The sequence below is a fragment of the Mastacembelus armatus genome, chromosome 24 (genome assembly GCF_900324485.2).
Source record: "Mastacembelus armatus chromosome 24, fMasArm1.2, whole genome shotgun sequence".
NCBI lineage: Eukaryota > Metazoa > Chordata > Actinopteri > Synbranchiformes > Mastacembelidae > Mastacembelus > Mastacembelus armatus.
Genome location: NC_046656.1, coordinates 20,075,297 through 20,097,854, shown reverse-complemented (window position 1 = coordinate 20,097,854; position 22,558 = coordinate 20,075,297). Strand labels below are relative to the sequence as shown.

General features: G+C 43.2%; 1 protein-coding gene and 2 long non-coding RNA genes across 6 annotated transcripts in view; all 3 read left to right on the top strand.

Moving 5' to 3' along the window:
• LOC113136927 (uncharacterized) overlaps nt 1-21,594 on the top strand; it is a 31,349-nt gene extending 9,755 nt beyond the window's left edge. The window contains exons 1-7 of one of the 4 annotated variants that reach the window (XM_026318101.1): nt 18,640-18,729; nt 19,220-19,284; nt 19,426-19,698; nt 20,468-20,557; nt 20,657-20,685; nt 20,798-20,866; nt 21,057-21,594. In XM_026318101.1, the coding sequence (XP_026173886.1) occupies nt 18,683-18,729; nt 19,220-19,284; nt 19,426-19,698; nt 20,468-20,557; nt 20,657-20,685; nt 20,798-20,866; nt 21,057-21,185 (702 nt within the window). In that variant the 5' untranslated portion in view covers nt 18,640-18,682 and the 3' untranslated portion in view covers nt 21,186-21,594. Of the gene's footprint in view, nt 1-6,849; nt 6,915-14,291; nt 14,361-18,639; nt 18,730-19,219; nt 19,285-19,425; nt 19,699-20,467; nt 20,558-20,656; nt 20,686-20,797; nt 20,867-21,056 lie in introns of those variants that run through there. The other 3 variants (XM_026318100.1, XR_003296312.1, XR_003296313.2) reach the window with 3 other exon arrangements.
• LOC113136930 (uncharacterized) lies at nt 7,206-8,701 on the top strand. Its single transcript, XR_003296314.1, has 3 exons — nt 7,206-7,549; nt 8,040-8,484; nt 8,681-8,701. It is a non-coding gene; the product is annotated as an uncharacterized LOC113136930 (long non-coding RNA).
• On the top strand, nt 11,805-12,512 carry LOC113136932 (uncharacterized). Its single transcript, XR_003296316.1, has 3 exons — nt 11,805-11,852; nt 11,958-11,986; nt 12,270-12,512. It is a non-coding gene; the product is annotated as an uncharacterized LOC113136932 (long non-coding RNA).
• Nucleotides 21,595-22,558: the final 964 nt, after the last annotated feature.

Genomic DNA, 22,558 nt, shown 5'->3' with positions numbered 1-22,558 from the left:
CCCCTCCAGATGCTGCTGGACTCAGGTGCTCAAGTGACCATGGTAGGGAAAACCTGGATTGAGAAAGCACTTCCTGACATTCAGATCCAGTCCCTGGAGTCCCTTCTTTCAGATCAGCCATTACAAGTGACTGCAGCTAATGGAACAGATATACCCTTTGAGGGGTGGGCAGATGTTGAACTCCAGATCCGTGGTGATAACTGTGGACGTGTCACCATACAAGTACCATTACTTGTTAGTCAGAACTGCCTCAACTGTCCGGTTTTGGGTAGCAATGTCCTAACAGAGATAATCAAAGCTAACAAAGAGCAGAGGGGTGAGGCTGATATTACAGCCTTGCTTAAAGAGGCATTGAGTGTCAGCGACAGTAGAGTGGAGGCTTTAGTTTCAGCTCTTCAGATGTCGACTTCTGATGAAGAAGCAACTGAGTGCAGTGTAAGAATAGGGAAGAAAGGTGTAATGATACCAGCAGGTCAGATCTGCGAGGTGAAGTGCCGAGTCAGGGAATGGCCAAGTGGCGGATTAATGTTGTTTGAACCTAACATTGTGAGTAGCTGCCCTGAGGGACTAGAGCTGTTCTTCGCTTTGGTAGATGTTCCTTGTGGATTAACAAAAATTGTGAAAGTCCCCATTCAGAACCTCACTAAGCATGATATTTATCTCAATAAGAGAACAGTTCTAGGCACATTAGAGGAAGTTACTGAAGTGAAGCCAGCTAAATGTTTTCCTGGTTGTTCAGAGTCCATGTGTAAACCCACAGTGAACACATGTGCAGCTCAGTTAGACACAGGCAACCAAGGAATTACATCTGTTAATTACAAGACAAAAGAGAAATGGCATCCTCCTGTCGATTTGTCACATCTCCATCAGGATGAGCAAAAGATAGTGAGAGACATGTTGTACGAGGAGTCGGATGTTTTTGCTAAGAGCGATTCTGATATTGGTTGCATTCCTAATTTGCAAGTGAACATTCATTTAACAGATGAAACACCAGTTCAGACATCCTACAACACAATCCCTAAGCCCCTGTACAAAGAGGTAAAGGAATATGTGCAGAACCTACTCAATAATGGTTGGATCAGGAAGTCCACCTCACCATACTCATCTCCTGTGGTTTGCGTCAAAAAAAAAGATAAGAGCTTACGGCTGTGTGTTGACTTTAGGGGGATGAACCGCAAAACCGTCCCTGACCGCCACCCACTTCCACGCATTCAGGACCTGCTGAACAATCTTGGGGGTTACTCATGGTTTTCGATCCTAGACCAAGGCAGTGCTTATCATCAAGGTTTCGTTGATGAAGGTTCTAGACACCTGACTGCCTTTAGCACACCTTGGGGCCTGTATGAGTGGATCCGCCTCCCTTTTGGCCTAACCAATGCCCCAGCGGCGTTTCAGAGGTGTATGGAAGGAGCTCTCGAGGGTCTGAGAGATGAGTGCTGTTCACCATACCTGGACGACGTGCTTTGTTTCTCTAAAACATTTCACGACCACATTGATGATCTGAGGCGGGTCCTGTGTCGCCTTCGAAAACATGGTATTAAACTACGTCCAAATAAATGTGAACTGTTCAAACGTCAGATTAGATATTTAGGGCGTCTGGTGACAAGTGAAGGTGTCCAAATAGACCCCAGGGATCTTGAGCCAGTCCTGCAATTAAAGGATAGAGAGCCAAAAAACGTAGGAGAGGTCCGAGCTGTTTTGGGGTTTCTAGGTGATTATAGAACCTTCATACAAGACTTTTCAAGAATAGCCAGACCATTGTTCATGCTAATAGGGAGCTCTGGTGCATCCAGCCCGGGACCAGCATCAGCAGGGTCAAAAGTCAAGAGCAGGGGAACCAACGGAGGTCAGCTCCCATCCAAAGCACCTGTGCAGTGGACATCAGAACATAGCGCCGTGGTGTCTCGCCTTGTTGATATGTTGACCAGTCCACCGATTTTGGCCTACCCAGACTTCAATTTGCCCTTCATACTTCACACTGACGCCTCAAATGAAGGCCTGGGGGCAGTACTCTATCAACAACAGGGAGAAAAGCTCTGTGTCATTGCTTACGGTTCCAGAACGCTCACACCTGCAGAGAAGAATTACCACTTCCATTCGGGCAAGCTTGAGTTCCTGGCGTTGAAGTGGGCAATTTGTGATAAATTCAGGGATTATCTCTATTTCGCACCCACCTTCACAGTGTACACAGATAATAATCCCCTTACTTATGTTTTGACCACATCTAAATTAAATGCAATGGGACATCGGTGGGTAGGTGAGTTGGCTGACTTCCACTTCGCCATAAAGTATCGACCAGGCAAGTCCAACACAGATGCTGACACCCTGTCTCGATACCCAGTACAACTCCCAGACCATCTTAGGGAGTACACAGAAATGGTGCCACCAGATGTAATCTCTGCAGTCTGGCAGGGTGACAAGGCAATGAACAATAGCGATGTACCATGGCTGGCTGTACTCCATCTCACTTCAGGCACCAACAACACGTCCTCTGAAACCATCTCTGTTATCCCTCCAGAAAACATTTGTGCTGCCCAGGGGGAAGATGCACCTATCTGCGAGGTGATAAATCTGAAAAAAAGGGGCTGGAATCTCAATGAAAAAGACAAGCGGCAAATGGGATGAGAGACACGCAGATTAGTACATGAATGGAACAGGCTCACACTTGACAGAGGTATATTATATAGACAGACAGGACAACGGAAACAACTGGTTCTCCCCAGTAAGCTAAAGATGACAGTGCTAAAACACTTGCATGATGATATGGGACACATTGGTGCAGATAAAGTCATCAACTTGGCTAGAGAGGGGTTTTATTGGCCTTTCATGCAGCGAGATATTGAAAACTATGTAATTCGACAGTGTCATTGTATCAAGCAGAAACCACCAACTATTCCAGAGAGAGCACCAATGGAGTCAATCACAACGAGTGCCCCTTTTGAGCTCATCTCTGTTGATTACCTCCATCTGGAACCTAGTAAAGGTGGCTATGAGTACATTCTAGTTTTGGTAGATCACTTTACTCGATTTTCACAAGCCTTTCCAACTAAGAACAAGTCAGGTAGAACGGCAGCTGAAAAGATTTTCTATGATTTCATTCCACGCTTCGGGTATCCTGAGAAGCTACATCACGACCAGGGCCGGGAGTTCGAGAACAGTCTCTTCCAGAGACTTCAGCAGTTGGCAGGAGTAGCCCACTCTCGAACCACCCCTTATCACCCGCAAGGGAATCCTGTGGAACGCCTGAATCGGACACTTCTGCAGATGCTTCGTACTCTGCATGAGGAGAAAAAGTCTGAGTGGAAGGATCATTTACAGCATATTGTTCATGCGTACAATTGTACAAGACACGAAGCAACAGGCTATTCACCTTTTTTTCTCTTATATGGTAGAAATCCACGCTTGCCTGTTGATCTGCTTTTTGACCTGAGCCCTGAACGGGAACAACAGTCCACACAAGTGTATGCACAGAAGTGGGCTTCTCGAATGCAGGAGGCATATAAGATCGCCTCAGAAAACAATAAGAAGTGCTCAATGAAAGGGAAGAAATATTATGACCACCATGTTAAAGGCATTGTACTGCAGCCGGGGGATCGAGTGCTTGTCAGAAACCTGTCAGAACGAGGTGGTCCAGGAAAACTTCGCTCTTACTGGGAAAGGAGGGTCCATCGTGTTATTGAGAGAATTGGAGATGGACCAGTGTACCGAGTTCAGCCAGAGACAGGTGACAAACTACTACGTGTCTTGCATCGAAATTTGCTATTAGCAGTAAATGACTTGCCTTTGGAGGAAGATGAGCAGAGTAAACAGATGCAAAAAGGAAGGCGGAAACAGGGAAGTAGACAAACACATGAAAATGAGACGAAGGAGCAGAAGTCAGACCATTCTGATGAAGAGGAGGAATACACTTACTGCCTCAGAACTGTACCGGTGTATGAAAAGAGGGAAATCAGACCTCCATTGCCCCAGATAACACCGAACAGTGAGCTGAGAGCTGTAGCTCCAGAGTTCTGGCCTATGACACCACCAGCTGAGGCAATTGACAGGCAGTACCAAAGCATGCCTCACTCTGTGGTCATCCCAGAGCCAGAACAACCTCCAGCACCTATTGGAACACCACCACTTGAAGAACAGGCGAATCAAGAGAACAATGATGTTGGGGAGGAGGCTGACCTTGAGGAACACGGGGATGATGGAGAAGCTGATACGGCAGGACCGTCAGATGAGAACGTGACGGTGAGAAGATCAACTCGAGTTGTGAAACCTCCAGAAATATTCACATATCACCATCTTGGGCAGCCTTCATACCAGCCCTGGAGACCAGGGGCTAATATGATGTTTACCTATGGTTCTTACCCCTCACCAGCCTACCCCACTTTTTCTGCATGTTACCACCCCACAGTCACATGGACGTATTGAGCATGTGACATGACATGTAAACCATAGCAGACTGAATACTTTTCAGACTTTTGACATTTACACAGTAGTGTTTGCTTAGTTCCAGATGTCCGGAGACATCTCTTAAAGTAGGGGAGAGTGTAGCAGGTTGGATTTGCTATATGTTTAGTTGGATAGAAACAAGACACCCCTCTATTTTTTTTGTTAATTGTGAATAGTATGTGTATTTAGTACCTACTCTGGTGTAGTGGCATTTTTAAGACAGTAGAGGGCGCCACTGCTGGGTGGATTCACTGGGAGGAACATTGGTTAGCGACCTAGCTGAGTGCTTCAGTATTAAATGAGCACTGGCTTTGGCAAGACGTTTATGTCTGTTCCTCTTCATTAATCCACAGGCCTTACGGCTTGTGTATCACTTGCTGCCAGCACGGATTTCCCCTAGGTCTGGCGCCGGTAACACTGACATTAGTAAATTTGCAGGATGCAGCAGACGCATCACACCATACTGGCCTCAAGCAAATGGCGAGGTCTAGAGACAGAACAGAACACTGTGCCAAGCCTTACGAGCAGCTCATTCAGAAGGTAAAGACTGGTGTAAGATCTTCTTACTGGCCTATCACTCCACTCCACACTCTGTTACTGGTTGCAGCCCTGCTGAGCTATTGTTCAGTCGGCAACTCCTCTTCCTCTGCAGTGGGAGATGCTGCAGTGAGACAGAGATTTTCATCAAAAGGAAAAGGGTAGATACGCGGCTGATAAAAGACGAGCTGCAGTGGACAGCGTGATCCAAGCAGGCGATTGTGTTCTGCTCAAACAGCCGAAACAGAACAACTTCACCACAGCATTCGAGCCTGAGCCGTACTGTGTTGTGGAGAGGAAAGGACCAGCTGTCATTCTGGAAAAAAATGCTGTGAAGTGCATGAGACATGTTTCTTCGGTCAAAAGACGGGTTTCACCACAAATTCTGAGCGCTGACATGGATGATGCCTGGATGGGACCAGACCACGTGTCTAAAGAACCGTCTGGACATGTGTCTGTTAGAGAACAACATGTACATAGGCCTCAGAGGATCAGGAGGGAACCTCTTGCACTGAAGGATTAAGTCAAAGATGTTTATTAAGTGATGTTCATGCTAAGTCAAAATAATCATTGAAATGACACTATGCTGTATTGGGAAGTATGCAGACTGATATATTGCTCAGTTTATGTTGAGAGTTTTGAGATGTGGTTCATTTTGATGAATAAGCATATATTTCTAAGAAAAGGAGGGATATAGGGTAGTGACCAGTAGGGGGAGCAGGAGCAGAGGAAGAGCAAGGTGTAAGTGTATGGAGAGAGTAAATAAAGAAGGAAGTGTGTTCACCCAGTGTGTGTCTGCAAATGTGTATATCTGATAAGATGAACATTACACCTCCTTTGGTCTGTTTGGACTGACTGACCTGCTTTTTGACCTTGTTTAGATTTTGGACTCTGCCTTTTTGTGTTTTTCCTAGATGGATCGGATTATACCTTCGTTTTAGGAGCCACTTTCTGGATCTTTTTCACTCAGCCTGGACTGACGTTGTGGTTCTGACCTGGATTTGGACTCAGATTCAGCCTCAGGTTTTCTCTGCTCTGTTGTGCTGCCTGCACAGTTTCCTTTCTCAGTTGTTCTCAAAGATGCTGTGAACACTGTTGTTAATCCAAGAAGATCCTTTATTACAGCCTCTCTGTCTCCTCATAACTTCCTCTGCTCTGTGTGTGTGGTCGTCTTCAGCAGCTCCTACACTGTGACTCTGTCTGTCTGTCCCTCAGCCTCCACAGGAGGAGTCTGTCCCTCTCTTTCTCTCTCACTCAGCTCAGGATGTTCACGTCTTGCACCTGCTGCACATCAGCTGCTGCTGCTGCTGTTGCACAACTGCTGCCACTGTAGCAAACATGTTTGGGAGCTGAGCACATTTTGCTGCATCCACTTCTAAAGTTTGGACTTTTTCTGTCTTTGCTTTGATCGTTCCCTTCTCCACTTCTGCTCTGCTTCTGCCTGCAAGTGTGTTGGTCTACAGTCTGTTCTCTGTGTGTCAGCCTGAGAGGGGGAAGGAGTTGGGCTGATCTCAGATGAGAGACAAGCCAGTGGACCAATCACATGATCTCATCTTGCTCTGTGGGCTGGTTCAAAGACAGAAACAGGACATGCACTTTGCACAGACCCTGGGGCCCATCAGGAAACGCCCAGTATGTAGTGATGTTCAGTCGATGCCTGGTTCAGTCGGACGCTTGTCGATGTGTTAACCTCTTGTGTTCCTTATGTTTCTTGGCTCATTGTTTGTGGGTGACACCTGCAGAGCTGTGCTGCTGTTGCAGCCACATTCTCACCACAACACGTCCCCCTCAGTTCTCAGAAACAATGACGTCAACCAGGATCCAACAGGTCTCAGAGCAGTAAAATATCATCTCCTCTGTGTTCTTTCCCAGCTGCTCCAGTATCACCATGTTGCACCATGGACATCAAGAGTCAGATTCTGGTGGACGAGGATTTTGACTCTTCACCTGTCTGTTCATGTGCTGTCAAACATCACCATGAGTCCTGTCTGGTTTCTGATCAACTCTGTCTGAACAAAGGAAGAAGCTTCGACACAAACACGTTTATTTATGAACAGTTTTCACACCTTTAGTTTCCTGAGTCTTTGTCTTCTTGTCCTGTGGTCTAAGTTTCCACATGTCACAAATAGACTGATAGAACAGACACAGTTTGCACTTGTTGTTTCCTTGGTACAATGATGTGCAGTGGTCGTGGTGACTGTAATAGAAATGAGTCAAACTGTGTTTTTAAAGTCGGACTTTGAGCTGCAGCAGGTGGTTTGTCTCATTCTAGAGAATTCCTGCAGTTTAGTTCAATGTTTTTCACTTTGTTGACACATTTCCAAAGATTAAAACCTGATATGTGAGCAAATAAAGAAAACACAGGCTGCAGTCAGTCTGAGGAAGTGACGTCTCACTGGTCACAGGAAGAAGAGGCTGTTTCCATCTTTAGGCAGAAACCACTTCACAGACTTTGTCAGTTGAGAGCGCGACAACAAGAGATGAACAAAGTAGAAGAGACAGAGCAGCACCATGGCTGAATTCACATGGATCCAAATGTCTTTATTTCTGATCCTGATGCTTCAGTTTCCAGGTAAGGACACATATAACACATGTTCAATAAAGAAACATTCCAAAACTGCTTTAATACGACTGATGATGCTTTGGTAACAGCTACGTTTGGTCTGAGATGAATGAACTCTGGGAACCACAGAGGAGAAATTTCTACATTTCTATTGTATCTCAAATGACCCTCATATATAATCATGTTATTATTTCTGTTTAGTTTTTATATTTGTCACTTTTTCAACAGCAACAACTGGACAAAATCTTTTATTCTTCACTGTCAGAGATGGAGATGACGTCACTTTATCTTGTGAAAATCTGATTAATGATCAGGATAAATGTGATGGTACGACCTGGATCTTTAGTGGATCAGGAAACACAGCAGCTGTAGAGCTGGTTAGACTTGGACAGATTCACAGTGAAGCCAGATCTAAATCAGACAGACTGAGTGTTACAGAGAACTGTTCTCTGGTTCTAAAGAAGGTCAAAGTTGAGGATGTTGGTCGTTACACCTGCAGACAGTTTGACACATCAGGACGAGAACAAGGTCCAGACTCTGAGGTTGTTCTGTCTGCTGTATAAGAGATAAAATTCAAAAGCTAATTTGTTATTGTCATTAATGCTACCTAAAGAAAGTCAAGTAGTCTGTGTGTTTACTGTCAGTGGTGATGTAGCACGATACTGTATTTTAGTCAAACCATCTGTTTAGTTTTCAGTTAAAAGTTGAATCTATATTGAGTCTTATGGTGAAGAGAAGGAATTAGGAAAATGCAGAAGTTGGTGTGAGGAAGTGACATGTGAGTAATGAGTGAAGTCCATATGCTTCATGTTTAAGAAGCAGCAGCTCAGAGACTCTGACAGTTGAGAGAGAGAAGAAGAGACAAATGAGAGAGAGAAGAACGATGGCTGAATTGACAGGGATTATAACGTCTTTATTTGTGATGCTGCTGATTGACTTTCCAGGTAAGGACACATGTCAGAGTTTCAGAGCATTCTTCCAACTCTGTCAGTGGGGCTTTATTGACTAAGCTTGATTTAGTGAAGCTGAGATCAACATGTTGTTTGTGTTAGTGACACATTTAAAAACTGCTGCTGTATCTAAAATGATCTTCTCATGTTCTGATTAGTTTGTTATTTTCCTCTCTCAACTTCTAACCAGCAGAAACTGGACAAGTTTCCTTCAACTACATCGACGTCAGAGATGGAGACGACGTCACTTTGTCTTGTGAACATGTGAAAAGTGATCAGGATAAATGTCAGAAAACTGATTGGCTCGTCGATTATAAAGGAGGGAGAGTTGACATCATTACACAGGGTCAGATTCCCAAATCTAAATCAGACAGACTGAGTGTTACAGAGAACTGTTCTCTGGTTCTAAAGAAGGTCACAGTTGAGGATGTTGGTCTTTACACCTGTGGACAGTTTGACACATCAGGACGACAACAAGGTCCAGACTCTGTGGTTGTTCTGTCTGTTGTTACCAGTGAGTATTTCCATCATAATGTTTTCAGCTCAAACTGTCTTGTTAGAACAAAATACTGAAACATCACAATAATTATGATCCAGTGATGAAGTTCATTTTCCTCTTGTTGTCTTTCTCTCACAATATCTCCATCTTCACCAGTGACTGAACAGAAGCTCCATGATAAAGTGACGTTCAGCTGCCAAGTGTTTATATATGTTCATTGTCATCAGTCAGTGAAGTGGCTGTTTCAGGATAAAGATGTGGATCAAAATAACAAAGACTTCCAGACATCACAGACTGTCTGCTACACCACTGTGACTTTTCTGGATTCTCACTTTATTTACTCATCAAGGTTTAAATTATTCGAGTGTGAAGTGACAAATACTGTCAGTGGAAAAGTGCAGAAGTTCAGCTTCAGACGTCAGAGCTCAGGTGAGGAAACAGGTGAGAATATGATGAGCTGTTTAAGACTAAAACCACCTAAAAGTTTGATTGATTTGATGGATTTGAAGTTTGAAGATGATTTTTCACCTTCAGTTACATCAGATGGAAACATGAGGAGTTTTCTACCTGAACAGTTTCTTGTGTTGTTGATTCTTTCAGGTCAGGACACAACAACAACTAAACCAACTATAATGAAACAAACAACCTCATCATCAACAGGTAAAAGCATCACAACTGTCAAAACCGCAAGGTTTTAGTTTGAAAGGACCAAAACGCTCAACAGAACTGGTACTGTGCAGGCAAGATTTATTTCAAAGAAATCAAAAATCCCGGAACAAAGGCTTGGGTGAAAGAAGAACAAAAGGGTTAACAACAGATAAGACGACACACGGAACCTGGGACTCGGACACAAAACTAGGAGACACACGAACTCAGGGGAACACAGAATACGGTCTGGTCACTCACTTTCTCGGGGACACAGACTCACACAGGGAACTCAGAAAGAGGGGCATCCACCCTGGGTCGCACACTCATTCGGGGACACAGCAGGGGATGCTAACACACACACACTCAGAACGGCCTGGGTCATGCACACAGACGGGGACGCATCAGGTCGACAGAACATACAACCCCGACATACAGACATAGACTGGGAAGACAACACAACACACAGACAGGTAAACTCAAAAGACACATGAAAAGGGCTACATAACAACAGAAGGTCCGAAAGAACTAAATCCAAACAGGAGAAAATATGGTAGGGCTGGAACAAGGCTGGATAGCTAATGCTGACTGGAGAACCACAACGACTAGGACAAAACAACCTGGCGATAGTGATGGGCAAATGATACCGAGGATTCGGAGCTTGTGTCACTCTTCCTGAAGCGGAGTGATTCGAAACACTGTGTCGAGGCTTGTATCAAAACACCAGTGTCACGTGACTGATGACGTTCGAAGCTTCGAACATCATCACTGTTTCGCTTCGCGCTTCATTGCTTCAAAATGTTTCAAAGCTTTTCATTGGCTCATAGTCTTTCAGTGTGTGTCATTGGCTCATGGCGTTTCAATGCATTCTGAGGCAATGACAGCTTGACAGGTTTGACAGATTTGAGTGGTTTGGTGCCTACCAGCTGTATAAGCTGCATCATTCTGCTTCAGGATTTGGAAAGTGAGAGTGAGAGTATTTTGGCAAGTTTCATGGCGAGTCCCACAGATAAGCGACGTTCTAAAGTTTGGGATCATTTTGATCTCAAGAGGTCTGAACCTTTATTGCTGTCATGGGATTGAAACAGTGCCAGTGCTTCAGTCGTGCTCTTTAGAGGTTGCTATGGCTTCAGTTGTCCACCAGATGTCACCGTCACTGAAGTCTCAAAGCTTTGAATCTTTTTCGGCACAATTGTCAGGAAAGCCTCAGTGCTTCATGAGACTTCACTTGCCCACCACTACCTGGCGAGGAACAAAGGGAAAAGGAGGGGTATATAACGAAAGGAGAAAACGAGACACAGGTGTAAACAATCAAAATCAAAACAAGGTTAAACGAATAAACAAAGTGGATCCTGCAGAGTCTTTCAAAATAAAAGTCGCACAAAGGAAGTCCACGGCAGGATCCTGACAACAGTCAGTAATTCTGATTTTACAAACCTAGTCACAGCTAATTAACTTATGAAGACAAATCATTGTTCATCTGATGGATCTGAAGTTTCACTATTACAACATTGTTTGATGAGTTTTTGGCCGATGATAAACATGAAGGATTTTCTCACTGTGCAGTTTGTCTTTGGTTTGTTCAGGTGAAGATGGAACAACAACAACAACAATCAGAGCTAAACTGACAACAACCATCAAAATCAACACAACAGCAGGAACAAACAACAACAATCCAGAACAACAACCAGGTAGTGACTGAATCTGTTTCCCTGACTCTCGACTGTGGCTGCAGATTTTCTCTTATTCAGTCTCATGCAGGAAAACCAGTTCTGACAGCCCTTTGATATTCTGGTTAAATATTAGAGATATAGAGACAGTATATGAACACGTTAACAAACATCATCACATCACCACTGACTACATTATTATTACTGATGCTGCTTTGGTAACAGCTTCGCTTTGTATGAGATTATACATAAAACCAAAGACCAGAAATTTCTTCTCATATATGATCATATTCTTATTTCGATTTTATAGTTATATTTGTCATTTTTTCAAGAACTGGATAAAATTGTTGGACAGAAAATGTCAATTTATCTTGTGAAAATCTGATGAATTTACTTTCAGACATTTGCATATTTTAATAAAAAAGGTTCAGATGTGTTTTTAATATTTTCAGGTTTTCCACATTTATTGAGAAACATCGTTGTGTGTGTGGGTCTATCAGCTCTCATAATGTGTGTTGTTACAGTCAACATGTGGACCAGAACTAAAGGTGAGAACATTCACACATGAAACTTTTAGAAACAACAAGTTTTGATAAACCTGCGTTTTTCCTGTTGAAGCTGAAGTCGACTCTTTTGTCTCGTTGTCTTTTCAGGAAACAAAACACAGAAGGAACAAAACACTGTGAGTTTAGACACTGAATAATCACATGTTGGTCCAATTAGAACGTTCCACTGTTTGTGATATTAGTTCTTCACTGTTAACTGTGGATATAGAAAAGATACAAGAAGATAATACACTGTGCTGACTGTGGTTATTAAGTTAGGGCAACAAAAGATTCACTGTGGGAGAAAAACACACAGAATGAATATATATATACTGTACACAGACACACACACACACACACAACAGCACAAACTACAACCTCAGTTTGAACTGAGACTGTGTGTTGTGTTGTTTCTCACAGGTACGTGATGATGAGGATGATGAAGGTCCAGTGACGTATGAAAACGTTGGAGAACCTTCTGTTTCTGTGAGACTCCACTGATCCACAGCTTCAACATCAGCTCAGCACAGAAATGAGTCGACTGCTGTTAAATGGCATCTCATCATATTTGACCTGAGTAGAAAACAACAGAACCATGAGAAGGTTTGAAGATTTTCAGTGACTGAGTGTTTTTATTTTTCAGCATGACCAATGTATTTTATGAGAAAAGATTCTAACTGGATGATTCAGCTGAAGGATCAGAGGCCAGGACGTCTCATGTCACATTCCAAGTCACATTGCTAATGCTAATGCTGTTCGTTTTTGTTCGTTTTATTGCCTAAAACAAACCAACATGTTTTAATGCCTAAATATAACTGATTAGTTTAAACTTAAGGCCGTAACTTATGTAAAGACGACAATGAAGATCTGTAGTATTAAAACAACCTTCTGAACCTACCAGTAGGTTCCGGTAGGTGAGTAGGGACCTACTGACCTATGTAAATAGGACTGATGTACACTGATAACGCCTATTCAATAGTAACACAAGAGTAAAAACGCGTTGAAGACGAGATTGACCCTAATGCAGATGAGAAGATTGACAAGCTCACCTGATGGTATTTAACCTTTTTTAGTTATTTTTCAGGTAGAACAGTCTGATACCTGATGAGCTTCAAGAATTTGGTTTTATTTCAGTCACTGTTTATTTGCACAACTGCAATATTAGTCTTGGTGAAAACAAGAAGTTTGTTGGACAAAAATACATGACATGCATTCACAATATATTTTAAATGTCATGTTATTTTTATGGGCAGCATGGTGGCTGAGTGGTTAGCACTGTTGCCTCACAGCAAGAAGGTCGTGGGTTCGCATCCCGGCCTTTCTGTGTGGAGTTTGCATGTTCTCCCTGTGCTTGCGTGGGTTTACTCCGGGTACTCCGGTTTCCTCCCACAGTCCAAAAACATGCATGTCTTTGTGTGTCTATATGTGGCCCTGCGACAGACTGGTGACCTGTCTAGGGTGTACCCCTGCCTTCCACCCGAGAGAGAGCTGGGATAGGCTCCAGCGGATCCCCGTGACCCTGAACAGGAAAAGCGGGTATAGAAGATGGATGGATGGATGGATGTTATTTTTATGGCACTTTAATTTCAAATGTTTGTTAAACAGCAGTAAAATAAATAAAATGTAGTTTCCTAAATGTCACGTGTCAACATGCCTTATTTTATCTGCACTGCAAAGTAACTAAGTAACTTTTACTTGGAGTAAATTTTAAAAGGGATACTTTTTACTTTTACCTCAGTAGAGTTTTAAAACGATCATTTTACTTGTACTAAAGTAAAATTTCATCAAAGTAACAGTATTTTTACTGGAGTAGAATATCTCTGTACTCTTTCACCTGTGGTGAACAGAGGAACTGATTCTGACTTTCATTTAAACACTTTGTGTGTGTTCAGGATCTGAGCCAACTTCCACCCTGATGCTTTTATTTTGAAGCCAATTCCTGTTCTCTGCTCTGTCCTCTAACCCCAGCAGCTTGACTTTGGTCATTATCCCTGTAACTGCCTTCACCTGCTCCTTGTTATTTCCTGTTCACACACTATAGAAACTTTGCTCTCAGTGTCAGTTTGTGTCTCACTATAACCCTGAGCTTCTTCACCACCTGAACAGCCTTTTGTTTGCTGGATCCCCTTCCCTGTGCGCCCCCTGATGGTAATCCTCCTGACTGGATTGCCTCAGCTCCATTAGCCTGTCTGCCTGCAGCTGGACCCAGTCTGGTTCAGTTCTGTTTCTCCTGCATGTTCCTGGTCAGTAACTCAGCTCACCTGTTTAACCCTGTGCACTGAAACCAGTCTGACTAAGATCCAGTCTCCTGCTTTACTGGCCTCACCTGCCCAGACCTCTGTCCTGCCACCACTCTATTCACTGCTTGTGTGTGTGTGTGTGTGTGTTGGTCTACAGTCTGTTTCTGTCTCATAACCAAATGAGTCCAACTCATGTCATGAGGTCACTGTGTATTTTGTTGAAGGGTTTTATGATCCTGATCAGGATGGACTGTTGTAAAACTCTGTTTCCAGCAGGGGGTGCTGTAGGTTAACTAGTGGCTCAGTGTTTAAAGGAAAGTGTCAAACTGTCAGGCAGGTTCATCATGTTGCTGTAGCGCCACCTGTAGGTGAAATGTCCTAAAAGTTTCCAGCTGCTCTGAGCTGATATGTGCACCAGTCATTTAAGTTTGGCAGTGGTCAATGAAGAATTCAAATCATTTCCTTCAAAAAAGGATGAATGTCATGTAAAATATAGAAACACTCTGAATCTTAAATCATATTCTGGCTTTAGTTAATACAATTCAATTAGTGATTAAACCAAAATAACAGCTTTTTTTTCAGCTGCAATAAAATGGATATGAGTATTTTGTCATGTTGTTGATTGATTCAGGTCCAAATCTTCACATTTTAGTCCCAAACTATTTCAGTTCTACATATTCTGTTAGAAATATGCTCAGGTACTGCCCTCTACTGGATCACTGCAGTCAGAGGCTGCTCTCTATCCTCTCTCTTTATTTGTGTCTTACCTGTGTTTGTGTGTCCCACATGTGCCACGGAGGAGATCAGCATAAACGAGACACACCTGCTCCCTATTAGACCACAGTCTATCTATCCCCCTCCATGGAGTCTTCAATCTCTTTGGGGTTTTCCTCCGGTGTCGTAGCCACCATACAAGGGGCATGCACCTGGTCCACTACAGCATCGTATGGGGCTAAATGGGCTGCGTTTGGCAACAAGAACGGTGTTTCTTGTGTTGCATGCCCTCTCCATGATTCTGTCTTTTCTCCAGTTATTACTGGAGAGAAATTTGGCATTTAGAACCATTAAAACATATACTACAGCTATTTCCTCATGCCATGAGGGGTTCGGCGACAGATCTGTGTTCAGTCGTCCACTCACAAAGCCTTTTCTGAGGGGAGTCCGTAAGCAACGGCCCATCACATGTCCCCTGGCTCTGCAATGGGACCTCGCTGTGGTTTTACACGCACTCACGGAGGCTCTGTTCGAGCCCTTACAGCAGGTCCTTCTCCGTTCTTTATCGGGAAAAACCTCTCTTCTGCTGGCGGTAGCCTCTGCAAAGAGGGTCAGCGATCTGTCGGCTCTATCAGTATCCCAGGAGTGTCTTCAGATCAGGGAGGATCGCAGTGTAGCAGTTCTGCGTCATAACCCTACATACATGCCTAAATGCATCACTAGTTCTAGAGATCTAGAGTGATCACGCTGGAGGGCTTCTCTCTCCCTCCGCACGCATCCACAGAGGAAGCTGCTTCGCATCTTCTCTGCCATGTTACGTAGAATGCACAGCAGAGTTATGCCATTCACAGCGCTCGTTTGTTCACTACAGGGAGTGTTCGTTTGGCTCCTCCCTCTCCACTTTTGTCTCACTGGCTATGTGAGACCATTGCACAGGCTTACTCCGTGTTGGGCAGGGAACCTCCAGTCAGCATCCGTGCACACTCCACTAGAGGGGTGTCATGGAGAGGGGATATGACCCATATCATTAGCCCAGAGGACGCGCCCCATTCGCAGAATCTCGGGTTACGATACGTAACCGTTTCTAAGTGTTCTTGTGGATACTTGAACCTGAATCACGTCTCCATTTTCCAAGTGTTCCTTTGATCATGGTGTTCTCCTGATTCCCTGATGCTTCTGTTGTTAGTCACTTGGTGTCCCTGTGCCGTTGGTTTCCTCGACCATCGGTTCTTGCAATCACTGCGACTTACCTGACCCACTCTTCCCCCATGGTCCAGCCTCTCCTGGTTCTGTCCAGGGAAACCTTCAACTCAGATTCTACCACTGACAACAGAACCATCCTGTTCTCAGGAAAGAGACTTTAACCCATTAATCATTTCCAATCTTTAAAATACAATACAGTACAACAGCACTGCAATCTTGGGTCCTGCTTTGACTGTTTGACTGTTACACACACACACACACACACACCGTGACAGAATGAACCAGCCACTAAGGACCCAGCAGTTGCAGAGGCTTTACAACGAGCCACCTCTCACAAAGGGGTGGTCTTAGGAGTCACAGAACCAACAGTTAGTAAAACAACAAAGTAAAATGTTACAACAAAATACTCAACACCCAGGTCATTGAACACAACTGACACTGGAAACTTAGAGCTGCAAATGGTGAAAATGGCCCTGGAGGAGTGGAGGCAGTGGCTGGAGGAGGCTCAAGGAGCATCACACATTCAAGTTCCTCTATTCTGCTGCTGATCATGAGCTGTCCTCACTTTAAATCACTGTAGATATAAGAGATAGAGCAGGAAATATAAAGCTTAACATATTTGAACTTTATTGATATAGACAATAAATAAAGAAGCTTCTAACAAACTTCTGCTGCTGTAGAAACATTCAGTCTGAATATCATCGCTTCATATTTGTCTTGTGTCGCTTCGTCCCTCCAAAGCTCCCACAGTAGTAACTTAGAGTCACCAACCGACCTGACATGCATGGTCTTGGACTGTGGGGGGAAGCCAGAGAAAACCCTGCAGTAACATGAGGAAACAAAATACACAAGAAGAAAAACACAGAGATTAAAGAGGAACAGCAGCACTACCTCCTTTAAGCAGCCTGATGGTTCTTTTCTCTCAGCTCACCACTAGAGGGAGCTATAGGTGGTCTGTCTGACTGTCTGCAGCTTGTTGGTCCTGTTTTGAGGAAATGGCCACTGTGACAGCAGGTGTAGCCAGCTCTGGTCCACAAGAGCCACAACCCTGCTTGTTTTCTCTCCCTTCCAGTTTCTGATTGGCTGAACACACCTGATCCAGGTAATCAGCTGTGTGCAGGACAGGTATAGGTGGAAAACAAGCAGGGCTGGATACCCCTGCCCCACAGCATCCAGGGTCCAGAGACACTCAGTATTTCTGTGAAGCTCAGTGGAGGATGAGGCTGTGGAGACATGCAGGCATCGTAGCTCTGAGCCTCCAGGACACAACGTTATAGGATTTTCTGCTTAAACTGGAGAGAATTAAACATGAGAACGTTCACACATGAAGCTCAAACTCTGATAAAACACTTTTTATTTTAGTTTATTTAATCTGACTCTTGTCTCTTCAGGAAACAAAACAAACCACAGACAGAACAAAACAAGTTTAAACAACATATAATCACATGTTTATACAAGAATATAGGAGATAATAAACTGTGCTGACTGATAATATAAGTTTATATCAAGAAACGATTCACTGTGGGAGAAAAACACAACTTAACGTTTGTACTACGACCTCAGTTTAACCCAGTTCCTCATGTGTGCATGAAGCATCAGAGCCTCTAAGCCCCTCCCCCTTCTGAAACATGACAGCAGCAGAAATAAGACTAGGACCCAAATGAGATGAGCAGGTGAATAAACAGGTTGTTGCTGTGGAAAGGGATCAGAGCCACTTCAGGACTGTGGAGCAGTGAACAGGTTTGAGAGTAGACAGATGATGGGACTGCAGCAAACTGCTGTGGGCCGGTGGTCTGTTTATCTGCACTATTCAGGGAACGGAAACAGTATATGGTCATTTCTCACACTTGTGCCATCGCATGCAACGTACAGAGCTGTGCTGCTGTTGCAGCCACATTCTCACCACAACACGTCCCCCTCAGTTCTCAGAAACAATGACGTCAACCAGGATCCAACAGGTCTCAGAGCAGTAAAATATCATCTCCTCTGTGTTCTTTCCCAGCTGCTCCAGTATCACCATGTTGCACCATGGACATCAAGAGTCAGATTCTGGTGGACGAGGAGTTTGACTCTTCACCTGTCTGTTCATGTGCTGTCAAACATCACCATGAGTCCTGTCTGGTTTCTGATCAACTCTGTCTGAACAAATGAAGAAGCTTCGACACAAACACGTTTATTTAAAAACAGTTTTCACACTATTAGTTTCCGGAGTCGTCTTCTTCTTGTCCTGTGGTCTAAGTTGTCACATGTCACAAATAGACTGATAGAACAGACACACTCTGTCTGAACAAAGGAAGTATCAACACAAACACTTATCCGAACTGACACTCATCACACATTCAAGTTCCTCTATTCTGCTGCTGATCATGAGCTGTCCTCACTTTAAATCACTGTAGATATAAGAGATAGAGCAGGAAATAAAAAGCTTAACATGTTTGAACTTTATTGATATAGACAATAAATAAAGAAAGATTATTCTAAAAAAATCAACATGTGATAGGAAAAGAGAGAAATGACTGTAGTCAGTCTGAGGAAGTGACGTCTCACTGGTCACAGGAAGAAGAGGCTGTTTCCATCTTTAGGCAGAAACCACTTCACAGACTTTGTCAGTTGAGAGCGCGACAACAAGAGACGAACAAAGTAGAAGAGACAGAGCAGCACCATGGCTGAATCCACATGGATCCAAATGTCTTTATTTCTGATCCTGATGCTTCAGTTTCCAGGTAAGGACACATATAACACATGTTCAATAAAGAAACATTCCAAAACTGCTTTAATACGACTGATGCTGCTTTGGTAACAGCTACGTTTGGTCTGAGATGAATGAACTCTGGGAACCACAGAGGAGAAATTTCTACATTTCTATTGTATCTCAAATGACCCTCATATATAATCATGTTATTATTTCTGTTTAGTTTTTATATTTGTCACTTTTTCAACAGCAACAACTGGACAAAATCTTTTATTCTTCACTGTCAGAGATGGAGATGACGTCACTTTATCTTGTAAAAATCTGATTAATGATCAGTATAAATGTGATGGTACGACCTGGATCTTTAGTGGATCAGGAAACACAGCAGCTGTAGAGCTGGTTAGACTTGGACAGATTAAAGAAAATACCAAATCTAAACCAGACAGACTGAGTGTTACAGAGAACTGTTCTCTGGTTCTAAAGAAGGTCAAAGTTGAGGATGTTGGTCGTTACACCTGCAGACAGTTTGACACATCAGGACGACAACAAGGTCCAGACTCTGTGGTTGATCTGTCTGTTGTTACCAGTGAGTATTTCCATCATAATGTTTTCAGCTCAAACTGTCTTGTTAGAACAAAATACTGAAACATCACAATAATTATGATCCAGTGATGAAGTTCATTTTCCTCTTGTTGTCTTTCTCTCACAATATCTCCATCTTCACCAGTGACTGAACAGAAGCTCCATGATAAAGTGACGTTCAGCTGCCAAGTGTTTAGACATGATCATTGTTATCAGTCAGTGAAGTGGCTGTTTCAGGATAAAGATGTGGATCAAAATAACAAAGACTTCCAGACATCACAGACTGACTGCTACGCCACTGTGACTTTTCTGGATTCTCACTTTATTTACTCATCAAGGTTTAAATTATTCGAGTGTGAAGTGACAAATATTGTCAGTGGAAAAGTGCAGAAGTTCAGCTTCAGACGTCAGAGCTCAGGTGAGGAAACAGGTGAGAATATGATGAGCTGTTTAAGACTAAAACCACCTAAAAGTTTGATTGATTTGATGGATTTGAAGTTTGAAGATGATTTTTCACCTTCAGTTACATCAGATGGAAACATGAGGAGTTTTCTACCTGAACAGTTTCTTGTGTTGATGATTCTTTCAGGTCAGGACACAACAACAACAACAACAACAACAACAACAACAACAACAACAACAACAACAACAACTAAACCAACAACAATGAAACAAACAACATCATCAACAGGTAAAAGCATCACAACAGTCAGTAATTCTGATTTTACAAACCTAGTCACAGCTAATTAACTTATGAAGACAAATCATTGTTCATCTGATGGATCTGAAGTTTCACTATTACAACATTGTTTGATGAGTTTTTGGCCGATGATAAACATGAAGGATTTTCTCACTGTGCAGTTTGTCTTTGGTTTGTTCAGGTGAAGATGGAACAACAACAACAACAATCAGAGCTAAACTGACAACAACAATGAAAATCAACACAACAGCAGGAACAAACAACAACAATCCAGAACAACAACCAGGTAGTGACTGAATCTGTTTCCCTGACTCTCGACTGTGGCTGCAGATTTTCTCTTATTCAGTCTCATGCAGGAAAACCAGTTCTGACAGCCCTTTGATATTCTGGTTAAATATTAGAGATATAGAGACAGTATATGAACACGTTAACAAACATCATCACATCACCACTGACTACATTCATCATTTCCATATTGTCTTTCCAGGATGGCTGTGGTGGCTCATTATTGCCCCTGTGGCTTTAGCAGCACTCTCAGTAAGTGTTGTCGCGCTCATCAGATGGAAGAAAACTAAAGGTCAGAACTTTCACTGCTCAGACTTTTAGAAACAATCCAGTTTTGATGAACCAGGATTTTCACTGTGGAAACTGAACTGACCTCTCTTTGTGTTTTCAGGGAACAAAACACAGATGGATGAAAACATGGTGAGTTTTAACTGGATGCAACTGGAATGAAACAGCATTAAACAGGTAGAATAGTGAATCAATAATAATCCACATTCTGCTGAGCGGCCGTCATGTCGTCTTCTCTGTGCAGGCTGATCCTGAGGATGGAGTTTCCTACGCCTCCATCAGCTTCACCAGGAAGACCAAGAGTAAAGCCCGGGTAAGATCTCTGCTTTATTTTCCAACTGGTGTTAAAGACTGAAGCAAAAATCTTCAGGAAATAAGAAAAGAATCAGTTTTATCGTTAAAGTTGTTATATATCAGCGATGATTGTTGTGATGTCAGTCTGTCGATCACTGGGTCTTAAGTTTATGTGAATATCATTTCTGTCTTGGACTGTTTCCTTCCAGGTTCAGGCTGATGATGATGATGAAGGTGATGCAGTGACCTACAGCACTGTGAAAGGTTCCTCTTCTTCTGCTGGAGCCTCCACTGATCCCAGCAGCCTCTACGCTACCATCAACAACCCAACCAGATAAGACGTTACATCTGAAATGCAACATGTTGTTGCTGTAACAGCTGCAGGATTGTTTGGATCAGATTTGACATGTTAAGAGTTAGAATAAGTTAGTTCATAGTTTGTCATGTTGCTTCAGTTCTTAGCTAAGTGAGAATCCAGTTCCACAATATTGAATCGATGCTTTATAATTGACTGGCAGCTGATGTTTGTCATAGTGGACCCAAGGTGTGAAGGAGCTTCTTATTCCGCGTTTCTCTTCAGTAAATTTTATTGCCCGAGCTGATTTGACCCACAGCATTAAAATCTGTTTTATTCTTTCACTTTCTGTATTGTCTTATTTTCTACATCAGTTTCTTCTGTCTGGTTAGTTTCTACTAATTCAAATGCTGAGACTGTAAAAACTGGTAAAGAACAGAGTTAAGTTCGTATTTTACAGTTTTGAGACCTGGTTGTTGTTGTGATCAGAAGTGTTCATGGTGGATGAACATCACCTCTTCCTGTTGCTGTGATGTGGCTCCAAATAGTTCTGACACATTACAGGACCAAAGACTGATCTCTGCAGTTTGCAGAGCAGGAAAAACCCTGAAGTGGTTTTATCAGACACAATCAGATTAAACATCCAGTTTTTAGTTTATTTTGCAACAGGCCCCCAATGAAAAACCATTTGAGAACAACATGAACAGACCTGCTACTACATGTGTTAGAAAGTGGGATTGTGGGGACTTGATGTTCCACCGCCAGGAAATTAGAGACAGTTCAGTCGGACGCTCGTCGATGTGTTAACCACTTATTGTGTTTCTGATGTGTGTGTGGTCGTCTTCAGCAGCTCCTACACTGTGACTCTGTCCGTCTGTCCCTCAGCCTCCACAGGAGGAGTCTGTCCCTCTCTTTCTCTCTCACTCAGCTCACGATGTTCACGTCTTGCACCTGCTGCACATCAGCTGCTGCTGCTGCTGTTGCACAACTGCTGCCACTGTAGCAAACAGGTTTGGGAGCTGAGCACATTTTGCTGCATCCACTTCTAAAGTTTTGACTTTTTCTGTCTTTGCTTTGATCGTTCCCTTCTCCACTTCTGCTCTGCTTCTGCCTGCAAGTGTGTTGGTCTACAGTCTGTTCTCTGTGTCAGCCTGAGAGGGGGAAGGAGTTGGGCTGATCTCAGATAAGAGACAAGCCAGTGGACCAATCACATGATCTCATCCTGCCCTGTGGGCTGGTTCAAAGACAGAAACAGGACATGCACTTTGCACAGACCCTGTGGCCCACCAGGAAACGCCCAGTATGTAGTGATGTTCAGTCAATGCCTGATTCAGTCGGACGCTCGTCGATGTGTTAACCACTTGTGTTTCTGATGTTTCTTGGCTCATTGTTTGTGGGTAACACCTGCAGAGCTGT